Source organism: Tursiops truncatus, chromosome 11, assembly GCF_011762595.2.
Source record: "Tursiops truncatus isolate mTurTru1 chromosome 11, mTurTru1.mat.Y, whole genome shotgun sequence".
NCBI lineage: Eukaryota > Metazoa > Chordata > Mammalia > Artiodactyla > Delphinidae > Tursiops > Tursiops truncatus.
The window spans coordinates 95,505,904-95,528,872 of record NC_047044.1 but is presented as its reverse complement, the minus strand read 5'-3'; the positions used below and the strand labels follow the sequence as shown (position 1 = coordinate 95,528,872).

Sequence of the window (22,969 nt, the reverse complement as noted above, 5' to 3'; positions counted from 1 at the left end):
GTGTGTTTAAAACTGGCCCCTGCCACTACTACACAGTCGCCTACAGGCGGCCCCTTCAGCTGAGTGTGCGCACACCATCCTGCTCCATACTGTTGGACGTGGAGGTGCTACTGAGGATCCCAAGAGCCTATAAAGTCTCTGCAGGACCCCACCCTCTCCGTGTTCACCAAGGACCACACACTTGTTGATGTAGACCTCAGAGATCTGAGCTGGTGAGTCACCACGACCCCTTCCCCAAAATAAAACCAACAGAAGCCCCCACTTTTTTTTTTACATCTTTATTGGAATATAATTGCTTTACAATGGTGTGTTAGTTTCTGCTTTATAACAAAGTGAATCCGTTATACATATACATATGTTCCCATATCTCTTCCCTCTTGCGTCTCCCTCCCTCCCCCCCTCCCTATCCCACCCCTCCAGGCGGTCACAAAGCACCGGGCTGATCTCCCTGTGCTATGCGTAAGCCCTCACATGTGATGATCTTCACCTCTAGACCCACGGTCAGAGCACACTCCGGCATGCCGCCACCTACAGGTGAAGGTCTTTCCTTACCAATCATACCATAAAATCTGGAAGAGGTGACTACTTCTTGAAATGTGCAGATACATATGCAAAGCTACAAGGATCACAAAGAATCAGAAAAACATGACACTACTAAAGAAACACAACAGGGGCTTCCCTGGTGGCACTATAGTTGAGAATCCACCTGCCAATGCAGGGGACATGGGTTCAAACCACTGGTCTGGGAAGCTCCCACCTGCCGCGGAGCAACTAAGCCCATGAGCCACAACTACCGAGCCCGCGTGCCACAACTACTGAAGCCCACATGCCTAGAGCCCATGCTCCGCAATAAGAGAAGCCACTGCGTGAGAAGCCCGCACACCGCCACGAAGAATAGACCCCTCTTGCCGCAACTAGGGAAAGCCCACATGCAGCAAAGGAGACCCAACACAGCCATAAATAAATAAATAAATAAATAAAATTTATTAAATAAAAAGAAACACAATAAACTTCCAGTAACTGACCCCCAAAAATGAAGATACAGAAATAGCTCAACAAAGAATTCAAGATAATCCTTCCAAAGAAGCTCTGAAAGCTACAAGAGAGCACAGAAAACCAGTTTATGAACTCAGGAAAACAACAAGAACAAAATAAGAAGCTTGACAAAGAGATAGAAGACATAAAAAGGAATGAAACAGAAATTTTGGAGCTGAAGAATACAATCACTGAACTGAAAACTCAATAGAGAGTTTCAACAGCAGACTGGACCAAGCAGAAGAAAGAATAAGTGAAGACGGATCATTTCAAATTATCCAGTCAGAGTTTCAAAAACAAAAAAGATGAAATGGAATAAATAAAGCCTACGGGACTGATAGGACAACAATAAGGGAAACAATATGTGCAAAATTGGAGTCCCAGAAAGAGAAGAGAAGAAAGGGTAAAAAGCTACGTAAAGAGGTCATGGCTATGTAAAGAAGAACTTGCCAAACCTGGGGAGAGATTTGGACATGTAAGTTCATGAGATTAATAGGTCACCCCAAAATTTCAATCTGAAATGTTCTTCTCCAAAACACATTGTAATAAAATTGTCTAAAACCAAAGACAAAGAGAGAATTTTAAAAACAGCAAGAGAAAAAAATTGGAAAATTTAGGAAAAGAATTCTCTCATACAAAGGAACCTTGATAAGGCTATCATGATATTTCAGAAGAAACTTTGCAGGCCAGGAGAGAATGGAATGATCTATTCAAAGTGTTGGGAAAAAACTGCCAACCAAGTATACTTTACCCAATAAGGTAAGTCCTTAGGAAAACAAGGGAGGTAGACTTTGCATAAGAAACAAGAGCCACTAGACATGCCTTAAAAGAAACACTGACAGGGCTTCCCTGGTGGCGCAGTGGTTGAGAGTCCGCCTGCTGATGCAGGGGACACGGGTTCGTGCCCTGTTCTGGGAGGATCCCGCATGCCGCGGAGCGGCTGAGCCCGTGAGCCATGGCCGCTGAGCCTGCGCGTCCGGAGCCTGTGCTCCGCAACGGGAGAGGCCACAGCAGTGAGAGGCCGGCGTACCGCAAAAAAAAGAAAAAGAAAAAGAAACACTGACAGATGTTTTTCAAGCTGAAATGAGCACATGAAAATATACAAACACACCAATAAAGGTAAGTTTAGAGTTTCATTCAGAATGCTCTAATTGTAATATGGTAGTGTGTTAACTACTTAACTCTACTATAAAGGTTAAGGGACAAGTGTATTGAAAATAGTTATAGCTACAATAGCTTTTTAATGGATAGAAATATGTAAATTGTGACACCAAAAAAATAAAATGTAGGTGAGAGAGTAAAAGGGTAGTTTTTGTATGCAATAAAAATTAAGTTGTTATCAATGTAAAATACTGTTATATCTGTAAGATATTTCAAATAAATCTCAGGTAACACACAACAAAAACCTATAATAGTACACACAAAATAAAGAGAAGGTAATCAAATTATACTACTATCTAAAACCATTCAATTCACAAAGGAAGACAGCAAGAGAAGAAGTAACAAAGGAACTACAAAGCAGCCAGAAAACAATTAACAAGATAATTAGCAATAGTAAGACCTTACCTATTGATAATTACTTTAAATGTAATGGATTAAATTATCCAATTAAAAGGCACAGAGTGGCTGATGGGGTTAAAAAATAAAAAACAAGACCTGGGGCTTCCCTGGTGGCACAGTGGTTGAGAGTCCGCCTGCCGATGCAGGGGACGCGGGTTCGTGCCCCGGTCCGGGAAGATCCCACGTGCCGTGGAGCGGCTGGGCCCATGAGCCATGGCCGCTGAGCCTGCGCGTCTGGAGCCTGTGCTCTGCAACGGGAGAGGCCACAACAGTGAGAGGCCCGCGTACCGCAAAAAAACAAACAAAAAAAACAACAAGACCCAACTACATGCTATCTAAAAAAACTCATTTTAGCTTTTAGGACACACATAGGCTCAAAGTGAAATAATAGAAAAACACATTCCATGTAAATAGAAACTAAAAACGTGTATTCTTATATCAAACAAAATAGACTTTCAGTCAAAAACTTCAATAGGAGACAAAGAAGGTCATAATATAGTGATAATATGGTCAATTTATCAAGAGGATAAAACAATTATAAATATATGTGCATCCAATATGCCTCATTTCCACAATACAAGCCAACAGGCGCTCTCATAGGACTTGGAAATATAACTCACTGGCAAAAATCTAGCAAGCTTGCATTCATCCTGTCTATAATTGCCAGCAAATTTAAAGTCTTTTCTAATATTAGTTTCAAATTCAATCTCGTCATAGTTCAGTAGTGACCTCTGATACTCCACTTCACGCCTGCTTACAAGTTTTCTCATGGATTCTGGCTATCATCTTAAAATGACTTGTACTCAGTTCTCATCTAGGTTTCATAATCAGTCTCTGTTACAGAATGAGCTGTATGAAGAGTTCCTGAAATCCCAAATGTACTTGTGTCCATCAGAGTTCCTGCAGAAAGAGATGACATATTCAAAGGGGGTGATTGACAAGAGTTTAATGAGAGGACTGTTTACAAGGTGTGGGCAGGGTTAAGGAAGCCAGCAATGATGATGAAGCATCCGGGAGCTAGCAACAGCTAGAGAGGGATTATCCACACACCCTATGACCTGAAGAGCAAGGGCTGCCGTCACTACTAAATCTGGAGAGAGGATTCAGAACTGTAGGCAAGAGACTTGGATAGGCTCTGTATCCTTCAGCAGAAGAATACAGCCCCCCTCCCATGCCCTGAAGGTGCTTCCCATGGTCAATCCTAACCAGGAAGCCAGAGAACAAGGGAACCCACTGATGTCCTCCATAACGGTCAGCCTCTCAGGGTTCAGAACAAGGTGCAGAGGGTAGAGATTGGATCTGGAAACAAATGGGCAATATTCACCACAATTAGAATTGAATACTGTGAAAGTGTCATTTATTCCTAAATTAGTTTACAAATTCAATGTATTTCTATGTTAAAATATTATTTTTTGAAACATGACTTTAAATTTTTCTCATAAACCTGTGATGCAGAACAAAAGTGTGGAAACTAAAAGCAATGAAGGTGTATATGTCTTACTAAATAGTTAAACACATTAACACACTACAATAATAACATAATTTTGAATGTAGTGAAGGAATAGTCCAGTAGTAATGTAAATATGTAAAAAGGGAATTTGATGTACAAAACAGATGTGTATTTCAGTTATATGTGTAAAAATAAATAACCACTTATAAAATATTAAAGCTGGATTCCTATGTTAATTCTTACATAAAATAAATTTCAATATTATTTTATAATACTGGTGAATAATTTATCATCTTGAAGTGCAGAAATCTTTTCTAAGCATAGCACAGCATAAAGGAGTCATAAAGGAGATCTTAATAAATTTTACTACTTGAAAATGTAAAAGTTTCTATACCACCACTAAATAAATAAATACATAAATAAATAAATAAAGTCAAAGACAATAAACTGGGGAATTATTTGCCACACATGTGAATAATATATGGATAATTCCTAAATATGTAAAGTACTTTTACAAATCAATAAGAAACAGATGAAATATACCCTCCCCAAAATTATCTATAGTTATGAAGAGTTTCTAAGAAAATAAAGACAAACAAATTGAACTAGAAGAGTATTAACTTCATTTGTAATTGATGAAATGCAAAAAAAGATTGAGATAACATTTTCTGCCTCTCAGATGGGATATTTTAAGGTTTGATAGTGTCCAATGTTGGTAAGGGTTTAGAGAAACTTGTAAGTTATACTGCTAGGTAAGCGTGTAATTTGGTACAGAATTCTTAGATGGCAATGTATTGCTGTCTATTATAAATTTTAAACATGTATACTTTTTAATAAGACAATTCTACCATTAGCAATTTATCCTGTAACTATAATCAAACAAGTATACAAAGGTAGGAGATGTGCCGTTGCCTCTAGGCTACCTTATCATCAGAATCTGCATTTTCACGGAGGACTTACCCTCTATCTTTGGAAGGCCAAACAGCTGAATGTCTACCTGTAGGTCATTTCTGGAGCCCCATGATTTGTGTGTCATCATTGTTCACGTAATCACATAGGTAATCATCTTATTTAATCAATGTCAATAATATAAACTTAGCATTTGTTTGAATTTATTAATATTTGTACATTTGTTTAAATATAATCAAGCATTTGACCTGTAAATTGAATCAAAAAACTCTCTACATGATTTATATGTTGAAACTCTTTTTGGTGTGATGAAATATAAATCTATATGTATTATCAATAATAAAATGCTACAGTAATGGTTTTGAAAAACCTGCTAAATTTATATACAAAGTTAAATATCAAGAACTTCATTTAATAATTCACTAATATGAAATAGAAACTTTTATTATAAAAGTTCTTTATTTTAAAATTATAAAGTTAATAAGGACATTGATAGTAGATACACTATTTAAAAAGTGAAATATCTTTGATAAAACCATTCATAAAAATTTAAATAATATACTTAACACACATTTATAAAATTTGAGAAAGTAATACAAATGTAATAGAAATTAATTGTACCATAATTCTAATCTTTGCAGAATACCTCTGTTAGACATAATAATCTTTAAAAATGAAATAAATGATTTTTAACACTTAATTTCCATTTAAGTCTTTTAAGATAAGGAAGAATGTTTCACTGTTGTTAAAGGATATGAATAAGAAGGGATTAAAGAAAAGTGAAGTATCCAAAAGTATCTTGTTCTCTATTCTTCCACAAGGAAGAGGAAGTGTTTGTCTTGTATGGAAAATTTGCGGTATTATGGTCACAAGAGTAATACACCACCCGCCCTGTTGAGTAATTAATGTTCCTACACTATAATATCCTTGTGTTATATTTACATAATAAGGTTTCAATATTAAATTATAATGAAAAGAATTGCCTTCAGACAAAATATAAGATTTATTTTTATATCCCAGAAAGTTATTCTGTGAAAGCTCAAGCCAAGTATTGATTTTAACACTTGGCCATGAATCATTGAGCAGAAAATTGTGCACCTGCAAATATGTGTAAAGTTGCTGTCGCCTCATTTGTTAGAGTGACAAAAAGCTGGACATGGTTTAAATGTCCTTCAAAAGTTCCTGTTCTATAAATTATGGAAAAATTTAAACATTAGAAATAAGAAGATAAACTCCAAATACATTGATGAATATAAAAGTAATTTTCAAAGCCTAAAAGCATGCATGGTATGATCTTATCTGCATAAAAATGAATACATGAATAAATGAATACTGCATAAAAATGAATATACAATATATAGAAACTGCACTTATCTATAAACTTAAAAAAATCTCTCAAAGTAGATAGAAGAAATTGTTCACTGTGATTGACTTTACAAGCATGTACTAAGGATAAGATGGGAGGTCTTTTACCTGTCATATTTTTCTCATATTATTAACTATAAAAATATTATTTTTATAATTTGGGGAAAAGTGATAAAACAAAGGATAAAATCATATACATATTTTGGCTGGTTCAAACATGATTATTAATTCGTTAATTATATATTCATTAAATCATTAATGCATAATTGTTTATTAATATTGGTTCCTGCTGATTGATAATAATTAATAAATAATGGACTGTGGTCAGTGTGATTTATCATTTAATAATTCATATAACTCACCCACTAGATAATTTCTCTCTTTTTACCAGTCAAGAGCCATTTGCTGATAGTACACATTAAATTGCATATGTTTACAAGATAAACGTGTATAATTTTTAAACATTCTCTAATTAATCTATGCAACTGTTAAATGGAGAATGCAGAGGGAATTGACCAATACACTGAAATAATAAAAAGTCCCTTTGAAACCAGGGATATTTTCAAACACATAGCGAGTCTGTGAGTCATCGGGTGTGGGGATTACCAGGTTTTATATATTTATATATATATATATAACTAATGTGAATTTAAATATTATATAAATATATATATATGAAACTAACATGAATTTAAATCAACTGAGACCAGTTGATCTTATTCTTAAGTATTTTATAGTAATGGGACATTACTATATCCAGCTAATCTTCCAGAAAGGCACTATATTCTAATGTCTAATTGAAATTGCTTCTTCTAACATTCAAATTCATTTTTCCCGTTAGGAGAAATAGGCTACAATATAAAACAAAAACCTCCAAATAATCCAGAACAATAGAATTAAACTTGCTACTGAGCCTCCAAAGCCTCAGAAGCTGTGTTATGATGTAAGAAATTGGGCTGAGTTTCAAAGTACGTAGTCATGCTACATGAGGCTGTTCAACGGGGATGGACCTGTAAAATAGCCTATTGCTCACCACTCGATAAAAGACATATAAATCCACAATAATAGACTGTTTAAGACCTGCAAATGAAAGAGGAAGGAAAAACATGACAGATGCAAAGAAATTCACATCACTAAGGTATAAATACATACACTATGTGCCCAGCTCTGTGCCAAATGGTGTGTCTCCTTTTCAGTTAATGAATGTGTAAAAGTAAAGATCAAAGTGAATAAAAAACTAAAAATAGAACTACGATATGACCCAGCAATCCCACTCCTGGGCATATACTCTGAGAAAACCATAATTCAAAAAGATACATGCACCCTAATGTTCATTGCAGCACTAATTACAGTAGTCAGGACATGGAAGCAACCTAAATGTCCATCAACAGAGGAATAGTAAAGAAGATGTGGTACATATATACGATGGAGTATTACTCAGCCATAAAAAAGAACAAAATAATACCATTTGCAGCAACCCGGATAGATGTAGAGATTGTTATACCGAGTGAAGTAAGTCAGACACAGAAAGACAAATATCACATGATATCACTTATATGTGGAATCTAAAAAAAGGGTACAAATGAACTTATTTACAAAACAGAAGTAGAGTCACAAATGTAGAAAACAAAGTTATGGTTGTCAGGGGATAAGTAGGAAGAGAGATAAATTGGGAGATTGGGATTGACATATACACATTGCTATATTTAAAATAGATAACTAATAAGAACCTGCTGTATAGCGCAGGGAACTCTACTCAATACTCCGTAATGGCCTATGTGGGAAAAGAATCTTAAAAATAAAAAAAAAAAGAGTGGATATATGTATATGTATAACTGATTCACTTTGCTGTACACCTGAAATTAACACAACATTGTAAATCAACTAGACGCCAATAAAAATTTTTTAAAAAAGAGATCAAAGTGAAATTGGGAGTGCAGAGGTAAGCTCCACGGGTGTCAAGGAAAATTTTAGGGATGAGTTAAGTCTGGAAGAAAGCAGAAACATTTTATCGACCAAAATAAAACAATATTTTTTAAGCCCCTCATATCTCCCTAAGGTCTGTCTGTTTTGTTGGTACTTAAAATGTTATCATTTCCCCATTTTGTTGTTTCCTGGAATGAGGAGACTGATTTGCTGCCCAATAAACTCCCTTGTCCTCCTTATGCAATAAAGGAAATCCTGACTTAAACACACAGCCACAGAGCAAGTTTATTTTCTTAAGTCTTAGGGTTGAGCTTCCTAAAATACAGTTAAAGTATTCATCCTTAAAGATTTTTTTCTTTGAATCTTATCAACAAAACACTCTTATACTTAGAAACTGAGGAGAGAGACAGAGAGGAGGAGGGAGAGACAGAAAGGGAAAGAATGGATTCATCCAAATCATCTGCATCACAAAGCACAGGTAAAATTTGCAACTATCCCATTTCTTTCATAGATCTTTTTGTGGAAGAGATGTTAAATACGTTGGGGATAGGACAATAGAAAATATCCAGTAGAGTAAAAGAGGAGAGACAGAGAGTGAAAGAGAGGAAAATAAAAGAGGATGGTTAGAAGACTAGATGTTAGAAGACTGGATTGCTGGAGATTGAGTTTAGGGAGAGCTACCCTTTCCATAGTTCATTGTGTCCCATTGGGCAAGTCACTTCACATCTCTGCAACTCACTCTCTCCTTGTAGGTAAAATGTGTGTTGGGAGGGAGGAGGAGAGGAACTCCTAGATCATCAATGTTTTATCTGACTCACTTACAAAGGACTTGGTAAAGGAGACACTGAAAAGAGGAGAGCGGGAGAGAGACAGGAAAATCAGGGAAGAGTGAGAGGGAGAAAGAGAGAGAAAGATAGGGAAAGAAGGGGAGAAATCTGGGAGAGTTAGAAAGGAAAAACTGCACATCTATCCAAGTCTATGAGTCAGAGTCTTAAAGTTTGTAATGAATTACTCCAGTGGTTGTTTAAGTGTGGTCCCCAGGCCAGCAGCACCCTCAGCTCCTGGGAACTTGTTGGTTCCATACCAGCTCTACTGAATTTTTAACTCTGGAGGTGAGGCCCCACAATCTGTGTTTTAACAAGCCCTCCAAATGATTCTGATGCATGCTGAAGTTTGAGAATTACTCAATATAGACAATGCAAGTGGAAGGAGATAAGCAGGGTAATAAGAATTTCTTATATCTCTTTTGTAGATTTTAAGGGAAGATTGACCATGTCTATGTCTTTCTCCAGAAAGAGGATGCTTCTCTTCCCAAGTGTTCTTATGGACCGTTGCTGGGCTCTGCATCCTGCTACTGAGTGCCTGTTTTATCACCAGATGTGTTGGTGAGTTCTGAAGGTCAAATTCAAGCTCCGTGGTGAATATTAGGAGTGAATTCTTCCTTGTTGCCTGTGAGTTCTCTTCTCCCACAAAGGGTATTTCTATTCCAATTTTCCCCCGATTTATCTCAAGCCAGAAACCCCAACCAGTATAAAACTGTTACCAAATTTCAGTGACCTGTGACACATTTTTCACGGTACGCATCTTTTATCTCCTTAGTGGCCCTGAGTCCTCCACCCACACCCCCGTACCCTTGTCATTAGTGTAACCCTGCCCTGAGATCCTAGCCAGAGGCACAACAAATCACTTCTTGGAAGGAAGGTTTGAGAGGTTAGACTTGGCATAAGAGAGAGCGCAAACACATTTGTTTTCTTTGGGTCTTTGGGCCTGAAAAAATGTACGTTTATTTTCATAAATAAGGAAAACCATGAAATGTGAATTCTCTCTTCTTTGAGTAAGTAAACCTCGGTTCCTCTCCATGCTGAAGGAAAAGTAGATAGTAAGGAAATATCATAATTATTGGTACTTTTATAACTACAGAGATGATATAATGTATTTTTATCAAGAGTAATGAACATTAACTGTGCCCCTTTCCTTACAGTGTCATATCACACCTTTCAGCTCTGTGATGAGAAAAAGTTCCAGCCACTCGAGAATTCCACGGAGTTCTCCTGCTATAATGATGGATTAGGTAATCAAATTTGAACAGCTAAATTTACACATCAACATTTTCTGGCTTCTAGATTGATTTGGGGATAAACAAAGTAGTCGAGTTAGGTCCTTTTAAATGCAAAATCTTGCCTGTACTGTCAGAGAATAATGAGGAGTTGGTAAGAGGACAGGAATAAAACTTTGGAAGTGCAATTAGCATTGGGGCAGGACACTTTGCAGACATTATAGCCAACTTTTAGAATAAATTTGAGGTATATGTCTGAAGAGTCAATCTAGAAGTGGAAGGTGTTATTCCCAGAAGTGCACTTTTTGTTTTCATTCATCACCTGCTTCCAAAATGAGGTGAAGGAGAAAAAAATGCATGGAGTAGGAAATTTGGAAATACCTCAGAAGTATGCTCCCTATACTCTTGCATATACTCCTGATCCAAGTCTTAGCAAAATGCTACATGACAGTAGAAAATGACTTCCTTCTCTGGGCTACAATTTCCTCACCATTAAATTGAGAGAGACTGTACTATTTATTTTTAATTTTTTTAATAGATTTTTTTTTTTTGCGGTACGCGGGCCTCTCCCTCTGGGGCCTCTCCCGTTGCGGAGCACAGGCTCCGGATGCGCAGGCTCAGCGGCCATGGCTCACGGGCCCAGCCGCTCCGCGGCATGTGGGATCTTCCCGGACCGGGGCACGAACCCGTGACCCCTGCATCGGCAGGCGGACTCTCAACCACTGCGCCACCAGGGAAGCCCTTAATAGATCTTTATTGGAGTATAATTACTTCACAATACTGTGTTAGTTTCTGCTGTACACCAAAGTGAATCAGCCAATGCATACGTATGTCTCCATATCCCCTCCCTCTTGAGAATCCCTCCCACCCCCCGTATCCCACCCCTATAGGTCATTGTAAAGCACCGAGCTGATCTCCCTGTGCTATGCTGCTGCTTCCCCCAGCTAACTAGTTTACATTCAGTAGTGTGTATATGTCGATGCTACTCTCACTTCGCCCAGCTGCCCCCTCCCACCCCGTGTCCTCAAGGCCATTCTCCATGTCTACATCTTCATTCCTGCCCTGCAACTAGGTTCATCAGTACCTTTCTTTCTTTTTTTTTTAGATACCATATATATGCATTAGAATACAGTATTTGTTTTTCTCTGACTTACTTCACTCTGTATGACAGACTCTAGGTCCATCCACCTCACTACAAATAACTCACTTTCATTTCTTTTCATGGCTGCATAATATTCCATTGTATATATGTGCCACATCTTCTTTATCCATTCATCTGTCAATGGACATTTAAGTTGCTTCCATGTCCTGGCTACTGTAAATAGAGCTGCAGTGAACAATGTGGTATGTCTCTTTTTGATTTATGGTTTTCTCAGGGTATATGCCCAGTAGTGGGATTGCTGGGTCATATGGTAGTTCTATTTTTAGTTTTTTAAGGAGCCTCCATACTGTGTTCCATAGTGATTGTATCAAGTTACATTCTCAACAACAGTGCAGGAGGGTTCCCATAAACTTCAAAGACTTAAATTCTGTAAGTCTAAGAACTGTAGCCCATCTGGACAACCAGTTTGGAGATTCTGTGGAGGGTACATTGTTTGGGCAACATGAGAGGTGGTTGCTTCGAGGTCACTCAGATAAAATGCATAATTTTCCTCTGAACTTGGAAGTCTATGAACAGATAATAGGGTTCCATGTCAGTAGCATAACAGGGGTTTCAAGGCTTCGGACGATAAATGAGGAACTTTATGGGCTCAGAGGAAGGTTTCTGTTATCTTACCCAATTCTGTAACTTACCCAGTTCTGTGAGGACTCTCACAGAAACTTCTCTCCTTCTAGGTTCAGTCAAGAATTGCTGTCCATTGAACTGGGTACCTTTTCAATCCAGCTGCTATTTCTTTTCTACTAACACCATGACCTGGACAGCAAGCTTAAAAAACTGCTCGAGCATGGGAGCTCATCTGGTGGTTATCAACACACAGGAGGAGCAGGTAGTTGGAGTACAGCTTCCTCCAGTGCCAATGAAACACCCTTCACAGGACACATCCCTTTTTCCATACATGTGTACTGTATTTGGCCCACAGTTACTATTTGTTAAGTGAATTTACTGAAATACATGCTGTTCTTATCATTTCTGTAAGTCAATACCAACTTTATTTTCATTACTAGTTTCATTTCTAGTTTCATTAGAAACTAGAAAAAAAGGAACTTCCATGTTCAGTTCCTTAATTAGTAAGGCAGGAAAAAAGAGGGTTGGGACTTCATTTTAGAATGACCAGTATGTTTATAAACATGTGAAAGAGGGCAAGCAAAATGTCCATTATCTTTAAGCTATGATTTGTAATGTTTTGGGCTACCAATAACAGTAGACAAATTTTGACTGTGTTACTGAGAACCTCCTTCTCTGTTGAAGGTTCTTTTTCATTGGTTTAATTTTATGTTATGTACGTTTTACCACAGTAAACAAATCAGGAGGTAATCCTCTATGATCTTACCATTTCAGGCCCATTTTTCTGTCATCTCTAGTCTAGATCCTGCTTTATTTCTTTTAATAACAATTACGTTCAACATTTGTTCAGAATTGGGATAATTGATCTCCTCATATTTTGTGTGTATCTTCCATAGGAATTCCTTTACAGTAGGAAACCTAAAAGGAAAGAGTTTTATATTGGACTGACGGACCAGGTGACTGAGGGTCAGTGGCAATGGGTAGATGGTACACCTTTCACAAAGTCTCTGAGGTAACTTCCTTCTTGTAGTAGAATTATAACACTAGCCCAAATTGTAAAGTTAGACCACCGTTGAGGAGAGTCCTCAGAACTTCCTTCTGGTCCAGGAGGTATATTCAAGTCCATTCTTGGTGATATTAGATGCAAGAAGGGAAAGAGCTGATGTAGAAGACAGAAAAGAGAAGTACAAGGATCTACTGCTCCCATCTCCTGGAACTAGATCAAGAATAGAGGGGAAATAACAGATGAAATGAGAAGAGGCTTAGAATTGTGCACTAATTCATTGGAAATGCATGCAAGACAAAGAGTGGAATTCATAGTCTTATGCCCACAAACTGCAATCAATGAGACAAAAACAGGGATTTGAGAAAGATAACAGATTCTTATGGAGTAAAAGTAGGATGCTTTGATCCTTTAGCACATTGTCTCACTATAGCACTGTAACATGACTGAAGTATGTGCCTCAGTTAATACAAACTGTAGAATAAAGGGAGCAAACATGATATATGAGTATGAAGGAAACAAATCCATCAGGGTATCAATCCTTCCCATAACATCTCATTCTGGATCTAAAGCCATGAGACATCATCGCAGAACAGCAAGTCAGAAAGGTCCAGTTTAACTTCACTGTTCACAAACTCTGTGACTTAGAGAAATGGTTTAGCTTTTCTGAGATTCCTTTTCTTTATCAATAAGAGATTATAATCCCTGCCTCACAAAATTGTTGTGAAGTTAAACAACACAAATGTAATTTGCCTAGTTTACAGGTCACTTTACCTCTTGTAAATCTCCCATGTCTCTCTCTTTCAGCTTCTGGGATATAGGAGAGCCCAACAACATAGTTACAGTGGAGGACTGCGCCACCATAAGAGACTCTTCAAATCCAAGGCAAAACTGGAATGATATGCCCTGTTTCTTCAATATGTTTCGGATTTGTGAAATGCCAGAAAGAAATAGTTGAACAGAGAAAAATCACCAAGACAGAAGGCACAATGTAAACGTATAAATGAGAAGGAACAAGCGATAATCACAGCCGCACAACTCTAACATAAGTGTGCATTGCACTTTATAAGGACTTCATAAGTGTTTGCCGCTTTGATGTAAATAAAAATACATCGTTTTGAATGTTATAATTCATGATATTGACAGAAGTGCATTTTTCTCTACATCAGTCTCGGGATTTCTCAGAATTTACCAAGCTTCTCTAGCAATGTTGTGGGCGGGGGGGAAAGGAGTATTTCTCCTTTTGGTACATTTGCTTCAGTTATGAGTATTTGTAGGAAAATACAGGGACACAGAACAAGCACCAAATCCAGCAAAGAAGAGGATTTTGGAAAGTGCCTTGAACAATTCGAAATCAGGCTCTGTGTCATGTCTTCTTTTTAGTTCCTGAAAAGTCTGTCTTCTCTTCTCAATTTCATCCTGTTTTTCACTCCCTACCTAAGCATATCTCCTATGTTCTCCTATATAATAAGTAGGAAACTTCTTCAAGTCATGAAACGTATTCCTGCTTAAAAGACTGGTGTGGACTTTCCGGCCAAAGGCATTCACTGCACCTTCTTAGAAAGATCATGCTAACCTTCAGCTCCAAAGAGACTGTCATCCAGTCTACTCATCTCAGAAACTCCATTTCCTCTCTATTCTCTTCCATTGACTAACTGGATCGCACCCAAATGTATCTATTGCTCAGCCAGAACCAGAGTCCAATAGTCAAATTATTCTAAGACAACAGTCAACTTGACACCTTCCTGTCTCAAGCCTATCCATTTATTGCATAATATTCTATCAATACTGACAAGATTATTCAAGAATATATAAATAACACGGAAGCTTTTATCACCATGTTTCTTGCACACAGCACCATAAAGAGACCCTTGAAGTCATTGGAATTAACGCGTAATCATTGAATGGGAAAATTCAACTGAACAAGTGAAAATAATATATTAGCTTTTTTTTTTTTTTTTTTTTTTTTTTTTGCGGTACGCGGGCCTCTCACTGTTGTGGCCTCTCCCGTTGCGGAGCACAGGCTCCGGACGCGCAGGCTCAGCGGCCATGGCTCACGGGTCCAGCCGCTCCGCAGCATGTGGGACCTTCGCGGACCGGGGCACGAACCCGTGTCCCCTGCATCGGCAGGCGGACTCTCAACCACTGCGCCACCAGGAAAGCCCTATATATTAGCTTTCTTTACAAACATTTATTTCTCTTAGGCATAAGTGACAATCTGTGGTTTTGAAATCAATATGCCTTTAAAACAAAAGTCATTCAACCTGAAAGTAATCCAATAAAAATATCTTCAACTTTCTAATTTCTTTTTTTCATCTCATAAACATCAATGAGGAAACACTGAAAAACATGTGGACATTTTTTTGTTCATTGTTGTTGTATTTCAGGTGGCTATAATTATCTTACATTTTACATCAATATTGAAAGATATAAAAATATTAATGTATATTATTTCACCATTTATAATTTAAGTTATACAACTAACTCTGCCTTCAAAGTTTGGCAAGAAAAGAAACAATTGTTAAGGGTTTATTTGCCAAAGTAAAGATCATTAGAACCTAAATTATTTATCAGGAAAATTCTTCTTTGAGAAGGAAATCATCCAATTGAGACTGTTTTTAAATATCGTATTTTATAGGACTACATAAATACTTAGGCACCGGAAAACCCAAAAAGTTGCAAAAAATAAAGAGTAATTAATCATTCATATTCCCAAGACCATATTCCCCAAATAAACCACTGTTATGACTTAAATACTATTACCATTGGGGTCCCCAATTTTTTAAAAAAGAAAAATCACTGTACTACATCTTATTAAAATGATACATATTTATTATTAAAAATTCCTACAGAGCACAATTGTATAAAGATGAAAGTGAAAAAAATTCAAATCCCAAGTTGATATAGTTAGAAATCATACAACAGATGAGTCTTTTAAAACATTAATTTTACTTGAATTTAACAAATAAAAAAATTGAGGTGAAATTTAAGAATTCTTGAACTTCAAGAATTTTATAGGCCTTATAGATTACCACAAAAAACTTTTTCCTGAAGGGTCCCTAAAAGAAAAATGATAAGGAATCAAGTAAAATGTTCTTCTTGCTTTCCTATTTCTTCTTCTTCCCACCCCCCTTTTCCTTTCTCAACAATATAGCCCTAAAATCATTCATTGGATGGGGCATAGCTAGGTAGTTTTTGCATGTGCATGTGTGAATGCATGGGGGGAAATATAACATATATAGATATACATATAAGAAACCGATAATCATAGTTACTTTGAAGAGACATTTAGGGGTTCAGGGTGAATGAGAGATTCACCTTATACTTTTATTAATGTTTTTTACTGTTTGCCTTTTTAATGCACACATACATTACATTTTCAAACATAAGAAGTGTTTAGATTTTTTAAGTGTTTCAAAGTTCTAGAACTATTGCAATGTCCTAAAGAAATAGGCAATTATTTTTATAAAATTACTATCAGCTGTCTTAAAGAAATTGTGAAGACTAGGAGAGGTGCCATGAGGCTTGAGGATAGACTGAAAGGGACCAAGTGTGGAAACAGGGAGAACAATCAGAAGGCCATTGCAATAATCCAGGTAAGAAATGGTAACTTGGTCTGTGATGGTAGCCATGGAGGGAATGAAAAATGATCAGCAGGGGGAGAAATAGATTAGAGGTACAGATGTAGACACAGATGTATAAAATCAAAAACAGGTCATATTTTATTGACAACTGAATCTTTAAATACAGTCTTATACAAATGAAAAATGGATAATATTAACTATACAAGCCTATTATCATTTACATAAATTTATTTCAACAAGTTTTGTAGATTTGTGCTATGTAATTTATGGCTAATACAGTTAAAGTCACTTGGTGCTACTTCAGTTAAAAGTATCAGCTTTAAAAAAAAAAAAAAAAAAAAAGTATCAGCTTTAAACACAGACACACACAGACACACACATAATCAATCAATCAATCAAACACTAATATTCCAAACTTACAAGATCACTAATTTACAGAATAAATACTGTTTTTAAAAATAGTGGTAAGGAAGTTAGGTTAAAAAGCTGTCGCTTGAAATTTTTTAGCTTGGATGCAGGAAACGTCAGCAAAATGAATATATGTAAGAAGACAGCCTTATTTTGTTGATGTTGGATGTGACTGCTTCACAATTAAAACTACACACATCGCAAACGCATAACTTCAGGTTGCTAAAGCCATGATTTCCTTGCTAGTTTGAAATGCAGCATTATAGCTCTAAAGAAGCATGCTAACAATTTACATAAATGGATTGAAAATATAATTTTTTTCTGATTCAAATTAAAAATACAGAAACACTAATACAATGTTGCAAGAATAATTAAAAACTATTACCTTTTAGCCAAGAAGCCACAGCACCTCCAGTAACTCTCCCATAATACCAAAGGGAACACATTTCACTTGTTATGAAAGGTAGATCTGGGCCATAGTCCTGTTTCTGTCATACACTAGACATGTGAAGGTGAGCTCTTTGGCTTCCCAAGGGTTTTGTGTCCACAGCTATAGAATTAAAGGAGTTTGGTAAAGGTGGCCTGTAAGGGACTTTTCCACTCAAAAAGAAATTAAGTCAGCTTGAGACTCCCCACTATGGGAAGACTTTTAAAGTGGAGTAAGAAGTAAATTTTTGAAAAGGTAAAAAGACTTTTTTTTCTACCTGGGCAATACCATAATTCTAACTATTCTATTCTGTTATTCAGAAAATATTTTGCTCACGGAATTTCCATCTAATGGCATACTATTAAGAAGTCTGAAAATGAAGCATCAGACAATAAAAATGTTGCTTAAAAACTTTAAAGAGTTTGTGATATTTGGGTTAAAAACAATGATACACCACTACCAGTAGGAATATCCCACCTTTGAACTTTAAGAGCTAAGAATTGGAGCAGAGGAAACAATGACTTATAGATTTCACCATTCAAGCTACTCTTAGATACGTTAATCAATACACACTAACTGAAAAGTAAATACCTTGAAATACTATCAAGAAAGCAAAGTTAATGAAAATTGATTCTCACAGAAAAATATGATTTTTTCCACCAAAACACTACACAAAAGCACATTATCTTGAATGAATTAAACAAGAATAACTAAGGCCATCATGACTGAAAATGTTCTATGACCGAGAATGTTTTCTCTGTTCCCACGATGCATGTACATTCTTCCCTAGTCTAATTGGTTCTTCTTTTCTGTCCTCATAACAGGGACCCCTTCCTAGGCTTCTTGTTGAATGCTGCTCCAGGTATCTTACAAATCCTACTTGTCTTAAAGTCACAAGGAAAATCATTCCAGGCCCATTTGTCTTTGTCATTAACAAAGACAACACATTTTTCTTTCTGGTAGTTGTTGGGTTCACCCTCGGGCCAGAATCTGAAATGTGTGTATGTGTGTGTGTGTGTGTGTGTGTGTGTGTGTCTATACATGTTGGGTGTGTATGGTAGAGGCCAGAGGACAAGGCAGAGGAAATGCTCCTAGTGAAACATTTAGAGCTGCACTGTCCAACACAAGCGTAGTAGTCTACTAGTATAGAGGTTACTCAACACACTACGCTCTATTCCGAGTAAGCTTTCTTACATTGGTATACTCCACTCCAAAATGAATTCTGCTTGCTGTCTTCTTCTCACCTTTGCCTATAAAGCTCTTTTGCCCCAGTCAGTATACTCACACCATCTGTGGGTTCAATGGTGTCTTGTCTACCCAATGCCACTGGCTTTCAAGGTTCTCATCTGTAAGTCCCAGGAAATATGAAAATCGCTATCCAAAAATTGAGTGATAACGTTCTGCATAAAAATGTGAATTTTTATAAGTATATTTGCCTTTATCAGGTGATAGCTGTTATGTTAGGAACAGAGGAAAGAAGTCAAATAAAGTACTAGTTAAGCACAAAAGCATTGGCATCAGATCTGTTTTCACATCCCCCCTCTGGCGTTTATTCCACAATGTTAACAAGTGCTTTAATTTCACCAAATCCCAGTTTTCTCAACTCCAAAAGGGATGACTCCACTATTTCATAGAGTCACTGTGAAGATTAAGTGAGATCAACTTGCAAATCACTTAGCACAGTACTTAATAGGATTGGATTTCTAGGAACTTTTATTTTTAAAATTACCTTCTTCAATTGTTTGTGTATTTCATTAAACTCCATTTTATTCAGGAGCTGGTGAACCTATAGTTGCAAAGCCATGGAAACAGAATCCTCCAGGAAACCCTGCTAACCAAGAATAGAATCTGAGTCATGGTATCGTACATATATGGAAATATATTACATGAGGAAATAAATTTCAGTTCAAATTGAATTTACCTTGAGATTTTTTTTTTTTTTTAGAATGACAACCATACTTCTGAATTATTTTTCCTGTGCTCTATTCTGAGAAGCTATTTCAATCCTGATTAACCATTCATTTATTTACTTACTCATGAAATATTTATCAGGACCTATCTAAGTGTGCCTAGCACCGCAAAGGCCATTGGAGATGCAAAGATGCTTAAGGCATGGCTCCAGCCCTCTACAAAGTAGGACTCATGGGAACACTGAAGTGCGTGCCATGGTCACAGGATGCACAAAGTACCACGGAAGTATCTCCAAACTAGAATAGGAAAGATGGGGCAGAGAAGGTGGTCAGGGTAGTTTTCTGTAGAAAATAACACATGAATCAAATCTGGGAAGACCAGAAGAACTTGGCCATGTGAAGAAAAATGAGAGAGGAAGAAAAGTCTTTCCAGGTAGTTGGAAGAGATGAAGCAAAGGCACAGAGGTATAGCAGAGCACAGAAATTCCTCTTTCTCTGCAAAGAGATTCATACCAGCAGAGAAACGGATGTAAGCCTCTCAACATACCTGCTCAGCTTCTGTGCTGATGGTGGCCAGATGAGCCCCTGTCCCCATACAGTGTCTTTCACTCTGAGCCCACGTCTTGCTGTCATTAAAAACAGCAGTTGGACGGGAAGGCTCTCCAGCCCACAAGACAGCAATTCCAGGTGACCCCTCATGTGAAAACTGAAAGGAAAATTAGTTACACCATGTATGTCATCTGTAACAGATTGCATAACTATTTCACTACCTAATATCCAACTAACATTTATGAGAATAATACCAGGATTACCAAAGTCATTCTGTCCCTCCCTTTTTAAAAATCCTGAAAATTGGGCTTCCCTGGTGGCGCAGTGGTTGAGAGTCCACCTGCCGATGCAGGGGACACGGGTTCGTGCCCCGGTCCGGGAAGATCCCACATGCCGCGGAGAGGCTGGGCCCGTGAGCCATGGCCGCTGAGCCTGCGAGTCCGGAGCCTGTGCTCCGCAACGGGAGAGGCCACAACAGTGAGAGGCCCACGTACCGCAAAAAAAAATTTAAAAAAGCCAACCAAGAATAATGTTTAAAATCCATGAATTGATGCAATGCTATAAAATTTCAAATTAGCAGGTCGATGGCATACTCAAGTCACTGGGCAGCTCTGTACATCTTCTAGAAAGAAGGAATAGACTCTGCATGCATTGGAAAAGAGGTATATATGTACAGCATTTAAAGGAGGACAACAGGTATTCACTACAGACTAACGAACTCCATTTTAATGATTGTCAATTAAGCACAACAAGCATAAGATATTTTAAAATTAGCTTCCAAGAAGGATTCATATTGGTTTAGAAAGTTTAAATAAAGGCATCTTACTCAATACTCCGTTTTGATGAAGATAGCCATTATAAACAAGGGAATGAAACAAATCTGGCTTGTTTTACAGACTAGTTATGGCAGCTCAAAACCATGTGCCCTTCACATTAATGAAGAAGATAGACAATATCAATAGTTTCCAAAGTAGGAAATACTTCAGGGATTTATCAAACAATGAAATACTTTATTTAAAAACACACACAAAGATTTAGACTGCTACAGAGTTTGTGGAGAGAGATTTAAAAAATTCCTTCAGGGCTTCCCTGGTGGCGCAGTGGTTGAGAGTCCGCCTGCCGATGCAGGGGACACGGGTTCGTGCCCCGGTCCGGGAAGATCCCACATGCCGCGGAGCGGCTGGGCCCGTGAGCCATGGCCGCTGAGCCTGCGCGTCCGGAGCATGTGCTCCGCAACGGGAGAGGCCACGACAGTGAGAGGCCCGCGTAGCACAAAAAAAAAAAAAAAAAAAAAAAAAAAATTCCTTCAGTCAAACAAAGTTAATGTAAATAACCCAAGCAATACACCCAGGAGAATATGAGTACCAGCTCATGCTAACTGTAATAACCTTGGAGCACTACTTAAAAAATACCTCTAAAGCAATGACAGTTCACATTTGTTGATATGCCAGGCACTGTTTTAGGTACTGAACAGAAGTTAACTTGCATAATATTCACAAAATGAAGTATGTATTATTATCTTCCCACCTTCACAAATAACATATCCAAGTCTTTGAAAAGTTAAAAATTTGTCTGAGGGCTTCCCTGGTGGCTCAGTGGTTGAGAGTCCGCCAGCCGATGCAGGGGACACGGGTTCGTGCCCCGGTCCGGGAAGATCCCACATGCCGCGGAGTGGCCGGGCCTGTGAGCCATGGCCGCTGAGCCTGCGCGTCCGGAGCCTGTGCTCCGCGACGGGAGAGGCCACAGCAGTGAGAGGCCCACGTACCGCAAAAAAAAAAAAAAAAAAGGAAATATATCCTGTGTTCATGGATTGGAATAATTAATATTGCTAAAATGTCCATACTACTCAAGCCAGCTATAGATTCAACACAACCTCTATCAAAATTCCAATGGCATTTTCACAGACATAGAAAAAATAATCCTAAGATTTGTGTGGAACTACAAAAGACCACAAAAAAGTAATAACCAAAGCAATCATGAGAAAAAAGAACAAAGCCGGAGGCATCATACTTCCTTATTTCAAATTATACTACAAAGCTATCATAATTAAAACATTAAAAAACTAGCATAAAAAGAGACACATAGGGCTTCCCTGGTGGCGCAGTGGTTGAGAGTCCGCCTGCCGGTGCAGGGGACACGGGTTCATGCCCCGGTCCAGGAAGATCCCACATGCCACAGAGCGGCTGGGCCCGTGAGCCATGGCTGCTGAGCCTGTGCGTCCGGAGCCTGTGCTCCGCAACAGGAGAGGCCACAACAGTGAGAGGCCCGCATACCGCAAAAAAGAAAAAGAGACACATAGACCAATGCAACTAAATAGAGGTGCAGAAATAAACTCCTGCATTTACAGTCAACTAATATTTGACAAGGGAGCCAAGAACACTCAATGAGAAAGGACAGTCTTTTCAACAAAACTGTGTTGCAAGAACTGGATAACCACATGCAGAAAAATAAAATTGGACCACTATCTTAGACCACTCCCCAAAATTAACTCAAAATAGATTAAAGACTTAAACTAACACATGATACCATAAAATTCCTAGAAGAAAACATATGGAGGAAGCTCCCTGACATCGGTCTTAGCCACAATTTTTTAGATATCACACCAAAAGCACAAGCTACAAAAGCAAAAATCAGGAAGTGGGAGTACATCAAACTAAAAAGCTTCTGCACAGCAAAAGACACAATCAAAAAAAAAAGAAAGAAAGAAAGAGAAGACAACCTACGGAATAAGAGAAAATATTTGCAAACCATATATCTGATAAGAAGTTAATATCCAAAATATACAAAGAACTCATACAACTCAATAACAAAAACAATCCAATTTTTAAAATGTGCAGAGGAACTAAACGGACATTTGTCTTAAGAAGACATACAAATAGCCAAAAGATCTTTTTTTTAGAGTCACAAGCAGTTGACTGACTCAGTGTGACTCAAGACCACAAAGAAACCATTTCTAATTCACACTGTTCTGAGTCCTGGGGTTGGGGCCCAGGCTGGCAAGAATGATGCTTGGGACCCATTCCCATGCAAACGCACTCAACATCCCTAATCATCAGGGAAA

General features: G+C 37.8%; 2 protein-coding genes across 2 annotated transcripts in view; one reads left to right on the top strand and one right to left on the bottom strand.

Moving 5' to 3' along the window:
• Nucleotides 1–957: 957 nt before the first annotated feature.
• Nucleotides 958–22,969, bottom strand: part of NECAP1 (NECAP endocytosis associated 1) — a 38,200-nt gene continuing 16,188 nt past the window's right edge. Inside the window, exons 9-10 of the mRNA XM_004318833.4 lie at nucleotides 19,907–20,065; nucleotides 958–3,495 (exon numbers count right to left, since the gene is read on the bottom strand). The gene's annotated coding sequence lies outside the window, so the exon portion shown is untranslated. The remainder of the gene's footprint in view (nucleotides 3,496–19,906; nucleotides 20,066–22,969) is intronic.
• LOC101335392 (C-type lectin domain family 4 member E) lies at nucleotides 8,528–15,363 on the top strand. The gene is made up of 6 exons (XM_004318834.4): nucleotides 8,528–8,723; nucleotides 9,538–9,630; nucleotides 10,227–10,316; nucleotides 12,138–12,289; nucleotides 12,924–13,039; nucleotides 13,838–15,363. Exons 1-6 carry the CDS (start codon nucleotides 8,687–8,689, stop codon nucleotides 13,986–13,988), a joined length of 639 nt encoding a protein of 212 aa, XP_004318882.1. The 5' UTR covers nucleotides 8,528–8,686; the 3' UTR covers nucleotides 13,989–15,363.